Source organism: Oncorhynchus mykiss, chromosome 16 (assembly GCF_057628025.1).
Source record: "Oncorhynchus mykiss isolate SJ-2025 chromosome 16, ASM5762802v1, whole genome shotgun sequence".
Classification (NCBI taxonomy): domain Eukaryota; kingdom Metazoa; phylum Chordata; class Actinopteri; order Salmoniformes; family Salmonidae; genus Oncorhynchus; species Oncorhynchus mykiss.
In genome coordinates, this window is record NC_143037.1 from 59307801 (window position 1) to 59319850 (window position 12050).

The 12050-nt window shown below is 46.4% G+C and overlaps 1 protein-coding gene across 3 annotated transcripts in view; it reads right to left on the reverse strand.

The window, feature by feature from the left end:
* Nucleotides 1-2406: 2406 nt before the first annotated feature.
* The window catches only part of LOC110492379 (nuclear receptor coactivator 3), a 113520-nt gene continuing 103876 nt past the window's right edge, over nucleotides 2407-12050 (reverse strand). For all 3 annotated transcript variants that reach the window (XM_036947354.2, XM_090203524.1, XM_036947353.2), the window contains 11 exons: nucleotides 10954-12035; nucleotides 10644-10761; nucleotides 10333-10506; nucleotides 9950-10180; nucleotides 9671-9776; nucleotides 9022-9520; nucleotides 8839-8940; nucleotides 8405-8639; nucleotides 7911-8088; nucleotides 7619-7811; nucleotides 2407-6902 (listed from right to left, as the gene is read on the reverse strand). In XM_036947354.2, the coding sequence (XP_036803249.2) occupies nucleotides 6891-6902; nucleotides 7619-7811; nucleotides 7911-8088; nucleotides 8405-8639; nucleotides 8839-8940; nucleotides 9022-9520; nucleotides 9671-9776; nucleotides 9950-10180; nucleotides 10333-10506; nucleotides 10644-10761; nucleotides 10954-12035 (2930 nt within the window). In that variant the 3' untranslated portion in view covers nucleotides 2407-6890. The remainder of the gene's footprint in view (nucleotides 6903-7618; nucleotides 7812-7910; nucleotides 8089-8404; nucleotides 8640-8838; nucleotides 8941-9021; nucleotides 9521-9670; nucleotides 9777-9949; nucleotides 10181-10332; nucleotides 10507-10643; nucleotides 10762-10953; nucleotides 12036-12050) is intronic.

Consider the following 12050-nt stretch of genomic DNA (forward strand, 5'->3'; position numbering starts at 1 on the left):
AAGGGCCACAACAAGCGAAAAAGTCTTGTTTCGAGACAGCGCACATGAAAGGGTCAATAGGGCATAGGGGTGAGAGGAAATTGATGTGGTTAAAGACAAAAGTGCGCACCAGGGGTGACCAATCACAGGAAAAATTGAAGATGAAAGGATGTAATGTTGAGGTGACCGTGTATTCGTCTCACTCTCTTTGTGCAAAGGTCATGTGGAGACAAACTCATTAATAAATCCTTCTTACCTTCAGTAGGTCTACTAAGCAATGGGGCAAAGCAATGCAGAGGGGCTCACATTTAGTTGATTCATCATGTTTTTAATTTCAGAGCGATAGAATTTTGGTTTGCATTCTGACTCTCATATGCATGCTTCCAAACCGAAAACCGTATTCAGACCCCTTGACTTTATCCACATTTTGTTACATTACAGCCTAATTCTAAAATTGATTACAACCCCCCCCCCCCCACCCCCCTCGTCAATCTACACACAATACCCCATAATGACAAAGCAAAAACAGGTTTTTCGAATTTTTTGCAAATATATATATTAAAAAAAATGAAATATCACATTTACATAAGTATTCAGATCCTTTACTTAGTACTTTGTTGAAGCACCTTTGGCAGCGATTACAGCCTTGAGTCTTCTTTGCTATGACGCTACAAGCTTGGCACACCTGTAATTGGGGAGTTTCTCCCATTCTTCTCTGCAGATCCTCTCAATCTCTGTCAGGTTGGATGGGGAGAGTCACTGGACAGGTATTTTCAGGTGTCTCTAGAGATCGGATTCAAGTCCGGGCTCTGGCTGGGCCACTCAAGGACATTCAGAGACTTGTCCTGAAGTCACTCCTGCGTTGTCTTGGCTGTGTGCTTAGGGTCCTTGTCCTGTTGGAAGGTGAACCTTCACCCCAGTCTGAGGTCCTGAGCGCTCTGGAGCAGGTTTTCATCAAGGATTTCTCTGTACTTTGCTCCGTTCATCTTTCCCTCGATTCTGACTAGTCTCCCAGTTCCTGCCGCTGAAAAACATCCCCACAGCATGATGCTGCCACCACCATGCTTCACCATAGAGATGGTGCCAGGTTTCCTCCAGACATGACGCTTGGCATGCAGGACAAAGTGTTCAATCTTGGCTTCATCAGACCAGAGAATCTTTCTCAGGGTGTGCGAGTCCTTTAGGTGCCTTTTCGCAAACTCCAAACGGCTGTCATGTGCCTTTTACTGAGGAGTGGCTTCCGTCTGGCCACTCTACCATAAAGGCCTGATTTGGTGGCGTGCTGCAGAGATGGTTGTCCTTCTGGAAGGTTCTCCCATCTCCACAGAAAAACTATGGTGCTCTGTCAAGAGTGACCATCGGGTTCTTGGTCACCTCCCTGACCAAGGCCCTTCTCCCTCGATTGCTCAGTTTCGCCGGGCGGCCAGCTCTGGGAACAGTCTTGGTGGTTCCAAATTTCTTCCATTTAAGGATATTGGAGGCCACTGTGTTCTTGGGGACCTTCAATGCTGCAGACATGTTTTGTACCCTTCCCCAGATCTGTGCCTCGACACAATCCTGTCTCTGAGATCTACGGACAATTCCTTCGACCTCATGGCTTGGTTTTTGTTCTGACATATCCTGTCAACTGTGGGACCTTATATAGACAGGTGTTGTCTTTCCAAATTTTGTCCAATCAACTGAATTTACCAAAGTTGGACTTAAATCAAGTTGTAAAAATATCTCAAGGATGATCAATGGAAACAGGTTGCATCGGAGCACAATTTCAAGTCTCATAGCAAAGAGTCTGAATAATTATGTAAATAAGGTTTGCTAAAATAAAAAATAAAACTGTTTTCGCTTTGTCATTATGGGGTATTGTGCGACTGATGAGGGGAAAAATGTATTTAATCAATTTGAGAAAAAGTCTAATGTAACAAAATGTGGAAAAAGGAAAGGGGTCTGAATACTTTCTGAATCCACTGTATTATGACAGCCTTTTGTGATGTTTCTTTTCTCCGTTTTGGACTTCAGTTAAGTTTTTTTGGGCTGTTCTGGTACACACATTTTTTTCTGGAGGCAAGACAAAGTTAGGAGAAGAAGTCTACGCCCCTTCGTCGGTCAACAGTACAGATTCAAAAGCAAGCAGATCCCACACTCCAAATGACCTCAATGTTGCCACTTCTCCAGCCTCCTGTACCCTCCACCCTCCACCTTCCTCTCAAAACCTCATACAACCCCCGCCCTCGCAATCAGAGACCCCCTCACCTCCTCTCTCACCCTCTGGCTCCTAGTTCACGCAGACCCCCAGTCTCCAGACATCATTTGTACCCAGATGATAAGTGGGGTCCAGTGACTAAACCTCAGTTCTCATCCCCTTCTCTCTGGCCAAGCTAACTCGGAACTTAGAAACTTTCACTCGCTATGAAAAACACAACACACACAACGTAATGTTTAAATAGAAATTTGTATTTACATCAATATTAACATCAAGAAACAAGTAAGAAAAAATGCAACAGTAATTTACATCCTGAAATTATGACTGTATATTTTCCCAAGCATTTTATATTTTCTTCCCCTCTCTTTTCATTTCAATCAAAGGATAAATCGAAAGGGATACTTTTTTTAAAGAAAAAGCACAGAACATAGTTCTTTTGAATATTCGGTAGGCCAATCTTTTTCAATATACTTCATCAAGACTGAAAATTCACTCTAGGCTATTCCAAGATGTTTCCATAAAACAGCTTGAAGACATTCTCCATTGTGTTAAAAGATAGATAGCGATCCGTCATCTTCAGAGTCCATGGGATAGTTTTGTATCACCACACAGGTTAGTGCCACTAAAGAGCTTCTTCTCTGAGTGGTCAATCTCATGAAATAACTGTTTCCAGCACCACAACTTAGAACTGGCCATAGATTTTAAGAGATAAAACAAAGAAACAAAAAACAACAATCACAAACAAGATTAAAATCACTTCAGCAGAACCAGACCCATGTTAACTCTGTTTTGTAGGAATGGGAATACATAAATTCAAACATATTCTATGTAGGGTGTGCAGCCGAGAAATGCACACATGAATAGCTTACTTGCACCATCTAGGACCGGGTTCTAAGCACTGCAGAATGACAAAACACAAATCTTTGGATTGAGCACATCTTAAAAAGATTTCTCACAAAGCTTCACAGAAAATGTTACAAAATCAAGGAAAAATCAAGGTTCAACATAAAATCATGTAAAATGTCCCCAAATAACCTTCAAGGATCAGACAGAGAGAGGGAGGGAATCCAAATCACCATCTAGTGTAGCCCGACAGCCTCCCTAAATATGAGCTGACTTCAAAAAGTAAAGCCACAAATAGAACCAACCGCAGTGTTGAAGACCGTAACACAAAAACCTACATACAGTAAAACTGACCACCACAACCCAGCATCTGTGCCCAATCGAAGGGAACAAAAGCAGTATTGATATTGTAATGGCTTTGGGTGGTCTTTAATAGCCTATCTGTGAGCACATAGTTGCTGCTAAGTAGCCTAGCCAATAACAGAGTATGGAATTATAAGGAATGGAACTAGAGCCATTGAACTCATAGGGCCCTATCTAAAAATATCAATCCACACACTGGTAAGAAACATGGACCCCCCTAAGTCTAACACAATCAATCACATGTCACCTCTTTTAGGCATCGTGTGTGTTTGTTTGCTCTTTTGAATTAAACATCTATTGATAGAAAATGACAGGATCACACAAGCACCTCTAAATCTATGCAAATGCCTTTGAAAAAGAGAAATATATGATTTATAGATCACACATTTTAAAAAGTGCTTCTGAAAGACAAAAGATGCAGTTGTAGCTTTCTGAGGCAAACTGAACCAAAGTTTTTCAGTTTTGACCTTCCTTTTGTATTGAAAATAAAAGTTATTTTGACCTACGACAGAATAATAAAATTAAACTTTAAATATCAAGCCTTACAATCTCTGCAAAAACAGTATGTGACCTACAAAAGCATATATTTATATATATATAATACATTTGAAGCGTATTTACATTTGTATTCACAGACAAAAGCAAAAATTCCAAACGAGACGAGTCACATCCTAATACTGCAGTACCATCGCTTTGAGTAAATGGTGCTTCACTTTGCCCTCACAGGAGAACCAAGAGGAAGGATTATTGCTAGAAATCTGCATAAACATACACTAAAATTGGGGGAAACCCTTTCTTTCACAGTGTGTGGATTACTTTAGGAATCAACTCATTCATTAACTGGCAACAAATCTCTATTAAGTGTTCCATGAGGTAACCAAGATGTAAATCTTACAAATTCCTCCTTAAAAATACAATATACACATTCGTTTTTAAAATGCTTATTTACATTTATGAATAGATGTATAAATATGAGGGTAACTGTGCACTCTGAAATAGGTCAGTACATTTTAAGGATCTACTTTAATAATCTGAACCTTTTTCATCCACTAACATCCCCATAATCAACACACTGCAGAAGAAAGTGTTCTACAAAATCTGTGCTTACTGCCTTTCCATTGGTTAACCATTTAGAATAATGATCGTCACAGTAATCCATTTCTAATCATAATAGTCTCCATCCTCTGACAAACACAAAAATAAAATAAAAACTTAACAAGATTTGCTGTTATGCATTAATTCTTGGGTAAAGGCCTCTATGACCAATAAATATTGCCACAATCATCTTGACGACAGCCTTTCCGTAAAGTGCAATCACAGCCAACTAGAATTAATTTCTGTCGTACCTTAACCCAGTCTCCTGCAGGTCCACTGTGTATGTATGCTGCCTCTTAATTACTTACAGCACCAGTCAAAAGTTTGGACACACCTACTCATTCCAGGGGTTTTCTTTATTTTTTACTATTTTCTATTTTGTAGAATAACAGTGAAATAACTCATATGGAATCATGTAGTAACCAAAAAAGTGTTAAACAAATCAAAGTATATTTTAGATTCTTCAAAGTAGACACCCTTTTCCTTGATGACAGCTTTGCACACTCTTGGCATTCTCTCAACCAGCTTCACCAACCTGGAATGCTTTTCCAACAATCTTGTAGGAGTTTCCACATATGCTGAGCACTTGTTGGCTGCTTTTCCTTCACTCTGTGGTCCAACTCATCCCAAGCCATCTCAATTGGGTTGAGGTCGGGTGACTGTGGAGGCCAGGTCATCTGATTGCAGCACTCAATCCCTCTCCTTCTTGGTCAAATAGCCCTTACACAGCCTGGAGGTGTGTTGGGTAGCCGTCCTGTTGAAAAATAGATGATAGTCCCACTAAGCGCAAACCAGATGGGATGACGTATTGCTGCAGAATGCTGTGGTAGCCATGCTGGTTAAGTGTACCTTGAATTCTAAATAAATCACTGACAGTATCACCAGCAAAGCACCCCACACCATCACACCTCCTCCTCCTCCTTTGGACTCATCAGATCAAAGGACAGATTTCCATTGCTCGTGTTTATTGGCCCAAGCAAGTCTCTTCTTTTTATTGGTATCCTTTAGTAGTGGTTTCTTTGCAGAAATTTGACCACGAACACCTGATTTATGCTGTCTCCTCTGAACAGTTGATGTTGAGATGTGTCTGTTACTTGAACTCTGTGAAGCATTTATTTGGGCTGCAATATCTGAGGCTAGTAACACTAATGAACTTGTCCTCTGCAGCAGAGGTAACTCTGGATCTTCCTTTCCTGTCTGACCTAAAGGTTAAATCATAAAAGTAATGATGGACATTCGTTTCTCTTTGCTTATTTTAACATAATATGGACTTGGTCTTTTACCAAATAGGACTATATTCTGTATAACACCTCTCTCTACCTTGTCACAACACAACTGATTGGTTCAAACGCATTAAGAAGGAAAGAAAGTTCACAAATGGACTTTAACAAAGCACACCTATTAATTGAAATGCATTCCAGGTGACTACATCATGAAGCTGGTTGAGAGAATGCAAAGAGTATGCAAAGCTGTCATCAACTCTTAATTTGAAGAATCTCAAATAGAAAATATAATTTGATTTGTTTAACACTTTTTTTGGTTACTCCATGATTCAATATGTGTTATTTCATAGTTTTGATGTCTTCACTATTGTTCTACAATGCAGAAAATAGTGTTAAATAAAGAAAAACCCTGGAATGAGTAGGTGTGTCCAAACTTTTGACTGGTGTTGTACTTCTGAATTGACTATATGCTATTGACTACATGACTGCTCATCAGTATAGTAATATAGCTTATAGAGGTAGAAGTTGCCCCTAACCACAGATCTAGGATCAGGGTTCCCTAATCTTAATCATTAGGAGGATGTGAAAATAGCTGACCATGTATCAGTGATTACAATCAACTCCCACCTTCTCCAACAATGGACTATATATATCATTCATTAAGTGTGGATTCAGAGACTGGATGCCATTGTCTGCATACACGGTGGTCCTCCAGGACCAGAACTAGGAAACACTGTCTTCTCTCATAGCGTTCCAAAGCAGAGAGAGAATTCCCACGGCCAGGGGTGAACTTGGCATGATGGTAGTCACATCCCACGAGAGAGAGGATGTCTTCTAATTTCGATCCGTCAGTTTGTGTATGTGTGTGTGTGTTTGTGTGTCACAGTGTGTCTTTAGATACATGGATGTTTTGGGGTGTGTGTGTTGGTGTGTGTCATAGCATGTCTCATGTACAAGAAGTGAGAGTAGAATAGTGTGTCCTCTGTCTATTTTCCTCCAGCTGTGAGACTGCCAACACTTGCCTCGAGTCCAGAGAGCAGCACCCCCAACTGGTGGGAGTAGAGTACTACACACACACACACACACACACACACACACACACACACACACACACACACATCACTGCACTCATCTCTCTGAAAGGATCACAGTGAGTCTGTTCTGTTCCACCACACTCGTCTGTCTCAGGTTCAGCAATATTTCTGTAAGGAAGAGAGGTAATGGGGTTAGTTTGGAGACATTGTGTGTGTGAGTACATAAATATTGATAACACTCATGCTTACTGTGCGTGCCAGCCAGGTCACCCATGATACAAGTCAGTTTTCGACATCCATCCATGTCTGAGGGCGCCAGGAGATGACATGGAAACCGGCCACTAGGAGCAACAACCTTCAAGTAGGTTTGGGTTTTGCTAGGGCGTTGTGGACAGGGATGGTGGACTGGCATAAGCATCTGCTTCTGATTCCAAAGGTTGCAAGTTCGAGCTATAGAAAGTTGTTTTTGATATTTTGTTTTAAGCCTACCCCAAACCGTAAGCATCTGCTTCTTATCCCAAAGGTTGCAAGTTCAAATCCAGCTATAGAAAGTTGTTTCTGATATTTCTGTTTTAAGGCTATACCAAACCTTAACCCTTACCTTAACAATTTGGAGTTAAAACCTAAACTTAACCTTAAACACTTAGCAATTAGATTTTTGGAACATCTTCAAAATTTGAGAATCATGGATGAACGTCTAAATCTGACCTGAGAGGGAGCTGGTAGGTTCATGCATGCACACACACACACACACACACACACACACACACACACACACACACACACACACACACACACACACACACACACACACACACACACACACACACACACACACACACACACACACACACACACACACACCATTTAGAACAGCGGTGTACCTGATCAGGCCCCATCGGCATACGTCCCATCACCATGGGGTTCATCCCCATCTGCCCCATATGGCCCCCCCCTCCATTGGAAGGCATGCCCCCATTCATCATCATGCCCCCGTACTGTCCTGGGTTGCCCGTTTGGACAAACTGCTGCTGCCCCGGGTTGCCCTGTTGGGAAAACTGCTGCTGGGGGTACGAGCTGGAGAGACAGGGAGGGAAGGAGGTGGGTTAGTTGGTTACGAATGTTGTCACTGGTTGTTGTAGGTTATTTCTCTCTCCCTCCCTGCTACACACACACCTGTTACGGGCCATGCCTCCCTGCGACCAGCCCTTCATGTCATTGCTCTGGTACATGGGTCCGCCCTGGGGATGCTGTTGCATCATGGGATTCTGAGGACCCAGGCGGCCTGACATCATGGTGCTGGGGGGACTGCTGCCCGCAGGGCCAAACGACGGGTCACCCTGCTGGGCCATACCTGAAGGAACATGTTACATAAGCAATGGCATGTGAACGCAAGCACGCACCCACACCCAATTAAGTGATAATGCCTTCAAAGCCAGGGTTTGGAGGATATTGGCACAGGTGTTGTTAAGCACCGTGCCAATATATCCTCCAAACACCGGCTTTGAGGGCATTATCACTTTTATTCAACAGGTTACCAACATTGTCAAATAATGATAAATGTTCATTATAAACACACACACATTCCATGTCCCACTGTAAGTACAAAACTCACCACTAGGAAGCAGAAACACTCTGTGGCCCTTCAGGTCAAACAAACCCAAACTCACCGTAGTTTCCCCCGTAGCCAAACTGCTGGGGGCCCAGGTTGGGGCCTCCCATAGGGGTGTCCATGCCGGCGGGGGCGGTGACGTTGGGAGGGGGGCTGAACCCCCCTGCGGCGGCCACTGCTGCTGCCTGCTGCTGTTGCTGTTGCATTAGCATCATCATCCTCTGTCTCCTCATCTGCATGGTCACCATCTCCCTGCTACGCTGGGCCATCATCTGGGCATTCAGGAAGCCAGGCTGGGGACGGGGAAGGGGTATAGTGAGTGTGTGTGTATTTAGATTTATGTCTGTGTGTAATGTACAACAAGGAAAGGTTATGCCTAAGTGGCTCCCATATGCTAGTTTGTGTGTGTGTGTGTGTGTGTGTGTGTGTGTGTGTGTGTGTGTGTGTGTGTGTGTGTGTGTGTGTGTGTGTGGAGGAAAGGGGAGTGCCTACCTGTCCTCCCATGCTAGGCTGCATACCCGGCCTCAAGCCAGGGTTGCCTGCTCCAGGGTTCTCCATCTTCATGGCCATCCCCTGCCGAGTCTGACTCATAAACTGAGGGAGGGAGGAAAGAATAAGCTGTCAGCATAAAGTCCTGTGTGAGTTTATCAGTCTGTCTGTGTCTGTGTCTTCTACCTGTTGGCCCTGTAGTCTCTGCGCCAGCTGGAGCCTCATGGGTTTGGTGGCGCTCATCATCCTGGGTCTCATCATGTTAGCACGGGGGTGACCCATACCCCCCATGCCTCCCATCCCTGGGAAGCTGCCCCCTGGGCCCATCTGGGAGAGCATGGGGCCGAAGCCACCCTGTTGGGGCTGGCCCTGCATAGGGCTCCCCCCGTAGGCTGACTGCATGGCCATTGAGGGGGGTCCGGGGTAGCCCTGGCCGTACAGAGGCTTCTGCTCCAGCACTATGGAAGGATCCTGGCCGGGGAAGGGCTCACCATGCTGCTCTGGCCCCTGGCCCTGGCTGACCAAGTCGGGGATGCCCAGGGCCCGGTCGATCTCCTCCAGTGCGATGCCGTCCGTGTTGTTGAGCAGAGAGTCCAGCTGGTCCAGCAGCGCTCGCTCATCACTCTGGCCCTCGCTGGTGGTGGGCGGAGCCAGGAGCTCATCCAGGGCGTTTCCAAATTGACGCCTGAAACACGCACGGAGAACCGTTAATTGTTTGACATAATGGCATTGGCTGCCAATTGTCCTGGTATAAATCATGTATTATTAAAACTATTATTTAGATATAAGAGCAGGGGTCAGTGCATTTTAATGGAGGGCAAGAGGGTTAGTTTACCTGCTGTGGTTTCCCTCCATACCCATCACACTGTCAGACCAGGACGGAGACTGGTTGGGCTGGACCTGCTGACCGAACGGACTCATCCCCATCTCACCAGAACCTCCTGCGCACACACACAACACACATTAACCAGATATTTTATCTCTCAGAATCAATACAGATTACATACACATATAGACACGTGCATACAGACAGACACAAGCAAGACATCCCAGAGATTACATCTGCCATCTTCATTTTATGGACTAATGCACACCCACAAACACAGACACGTACCCATGTCCATTAGCTGTTGCTGCAGCATGGATCTGGTGCCAGGAACACTGTTGGACCTTCCCACCATGGGCCCTCCCATCATGCCTTTGGAGTTGTAGTCCATGCCAGGACGGCTCATGGAGGGGTGACCGGCTGAGCCCACGGGGCTGGCGCAGGAGCGGGGCATCCCCCAATCCCCTGACCCCCCCATGGGAGAGCGCTGGGAAACCCCCATGCCCCTGTTCATCGGCCCTGGGGGACACAAAACACAAACAGATGAGCTCTTTTTTCAAAGCAGCAATGACACAGACTGAAACCCAGACTTAGATAGTAGGGGAAAGAGCAAGACAGAGGAAAGACAAATGTCAGCGCATGAAAGAGAGTGAAATAACTAAATAAGTTACTTGTTCCAACGCCTCGTGGACAAACACCCATGTTCCCTGGGTATCCTTCTGGGCTGCCCATCATGTTCTCTTGTTTGATGAGCATGGGGCGCCTCCCCACCACTCCAGGCTTGGTGTCTGCTGACATGGCCCTCTGGAAGGGCCCTCGTGGGCCAGGGGCCATCCCCGAACTCCCTGAACACACACCCAGAGGGACACAGCAGATAGAACAGGTACATGTTAGTCTGGTGTCCAGATTCTCTGAGGAGGTTACTTTTTCAGCTAGGCCTAAAACGTTTTTTCATCAACACGCTCAATGTGAACAGTTCTACCTTGCAGGTTCTCGTCGAGGCAACCCTGGGCCTTGTTCCCTCCTCCTACTCCCTGCTCGGGGTAGAACTCAGAGCCAGAACCCCTCAAACCTCCCAGGATGGACTCCAGGTTGTCCAACTGGGAAGAGATAGATACACATGTATCAGCAACAACACAGTATCACACAACCTACAGAGGTTAAGCACTTCATAGTAATGAAAATGTTCAAAGTGAAGGCCAATGGGCAACGTGTTTATTAGTAGGTATACTCATGAAATTGTAATAATCTACCAGTAATGTAATGATCTGACCACCACACTGTGTGGTTACCTCATCAGGCGGCTCTGACTTGATCTTGCTCTCTGAGTGTTCAGCTGTTGGGCCGGGTCCAGCGCCAGGGCCTCTGGGTGGGGGGCCGGCAGTGGCTCCTGGGGGCCCCTTTCCTTCCAGCTCCTCAGGCTTGGGTTTCACATCCACTGGCTCTTTAGTATCATCCTTGTTGAGGAGGTAGTGGAGGAGCGCGTGGGTCTTCTCCTTCTTGGGGCTGTGCTGCTCTTGCTTAGGCTCTGTCACTCCTCCTGCTCCTACAGCCCCCACCTCCCCTGGGACTTCCTGGCCACCCAGGGTCATCTTGCCAGTGGCCTCGGCTGTGATCTTGGCCACCTCATCGGGTGTGTTGCTGTTCTGCAGCAGCTTGTGGAGGATCTTGTGCTTCTCCTGCAGCGACGCCGTGTAGTGGGCAGAGGCCAGAGCATTGGCCAGAGCTGTGCCCGACGCCTGGCCCTGATTGGTGGAGGCTGAGGAAGAGGAGGATACTCCAGTAGAGGAAGGGCTGGAAATGCTTCCTGTGGGGTCCTTAGTGTCGGACCCTGCTGGGGTGTTGCTGCTGCCTGGTGGGGGAGGTATAGAGGGCAAGGCGGAGCCAGTTCCCCCTAACCCCAGCTCCTCAGTGGGGGAGGTCAGCAGCTGCAGCAGCTTCTTATGGCCCTTACCGTCTGGGACTCTCCGGGTGGGTTCTGAGCTCACCCCAGCCTCGATGGCCCCCTCTCTGGGCTCCTTGCTGTCTGCCGGGGCCTGGCTGTCCAACCTGTCTCCAGAGCTCTCGGACTGGTGGTGTGGGTGGTGGTGATGGTGTTGGTGGAGGGGGTGCACGCTGGGCGCAGGACCCAGGCCTCCTGTTGGGCTTTTGGAGTCATCCGGGCCGGATTTGGCAGGGTGACTGGGCTGGGTGGACTGAGAGGAGGAGTGGACGCTGGGGGAGCTGTCTGGTTTGTTGGCCGGGGAGGGAGAGGTGAGGGTGGAGGGGAGGGAGCTCCCGACCCCCTCGCTGATGGCCTGCAGGGCGTTGAGGGAGCTGCTGGAGAAAGAGGTGCTACCTCCTCCTCCATGAGGGCCCATGGGGGAGTGCATGTCTGGGACAGAAACAA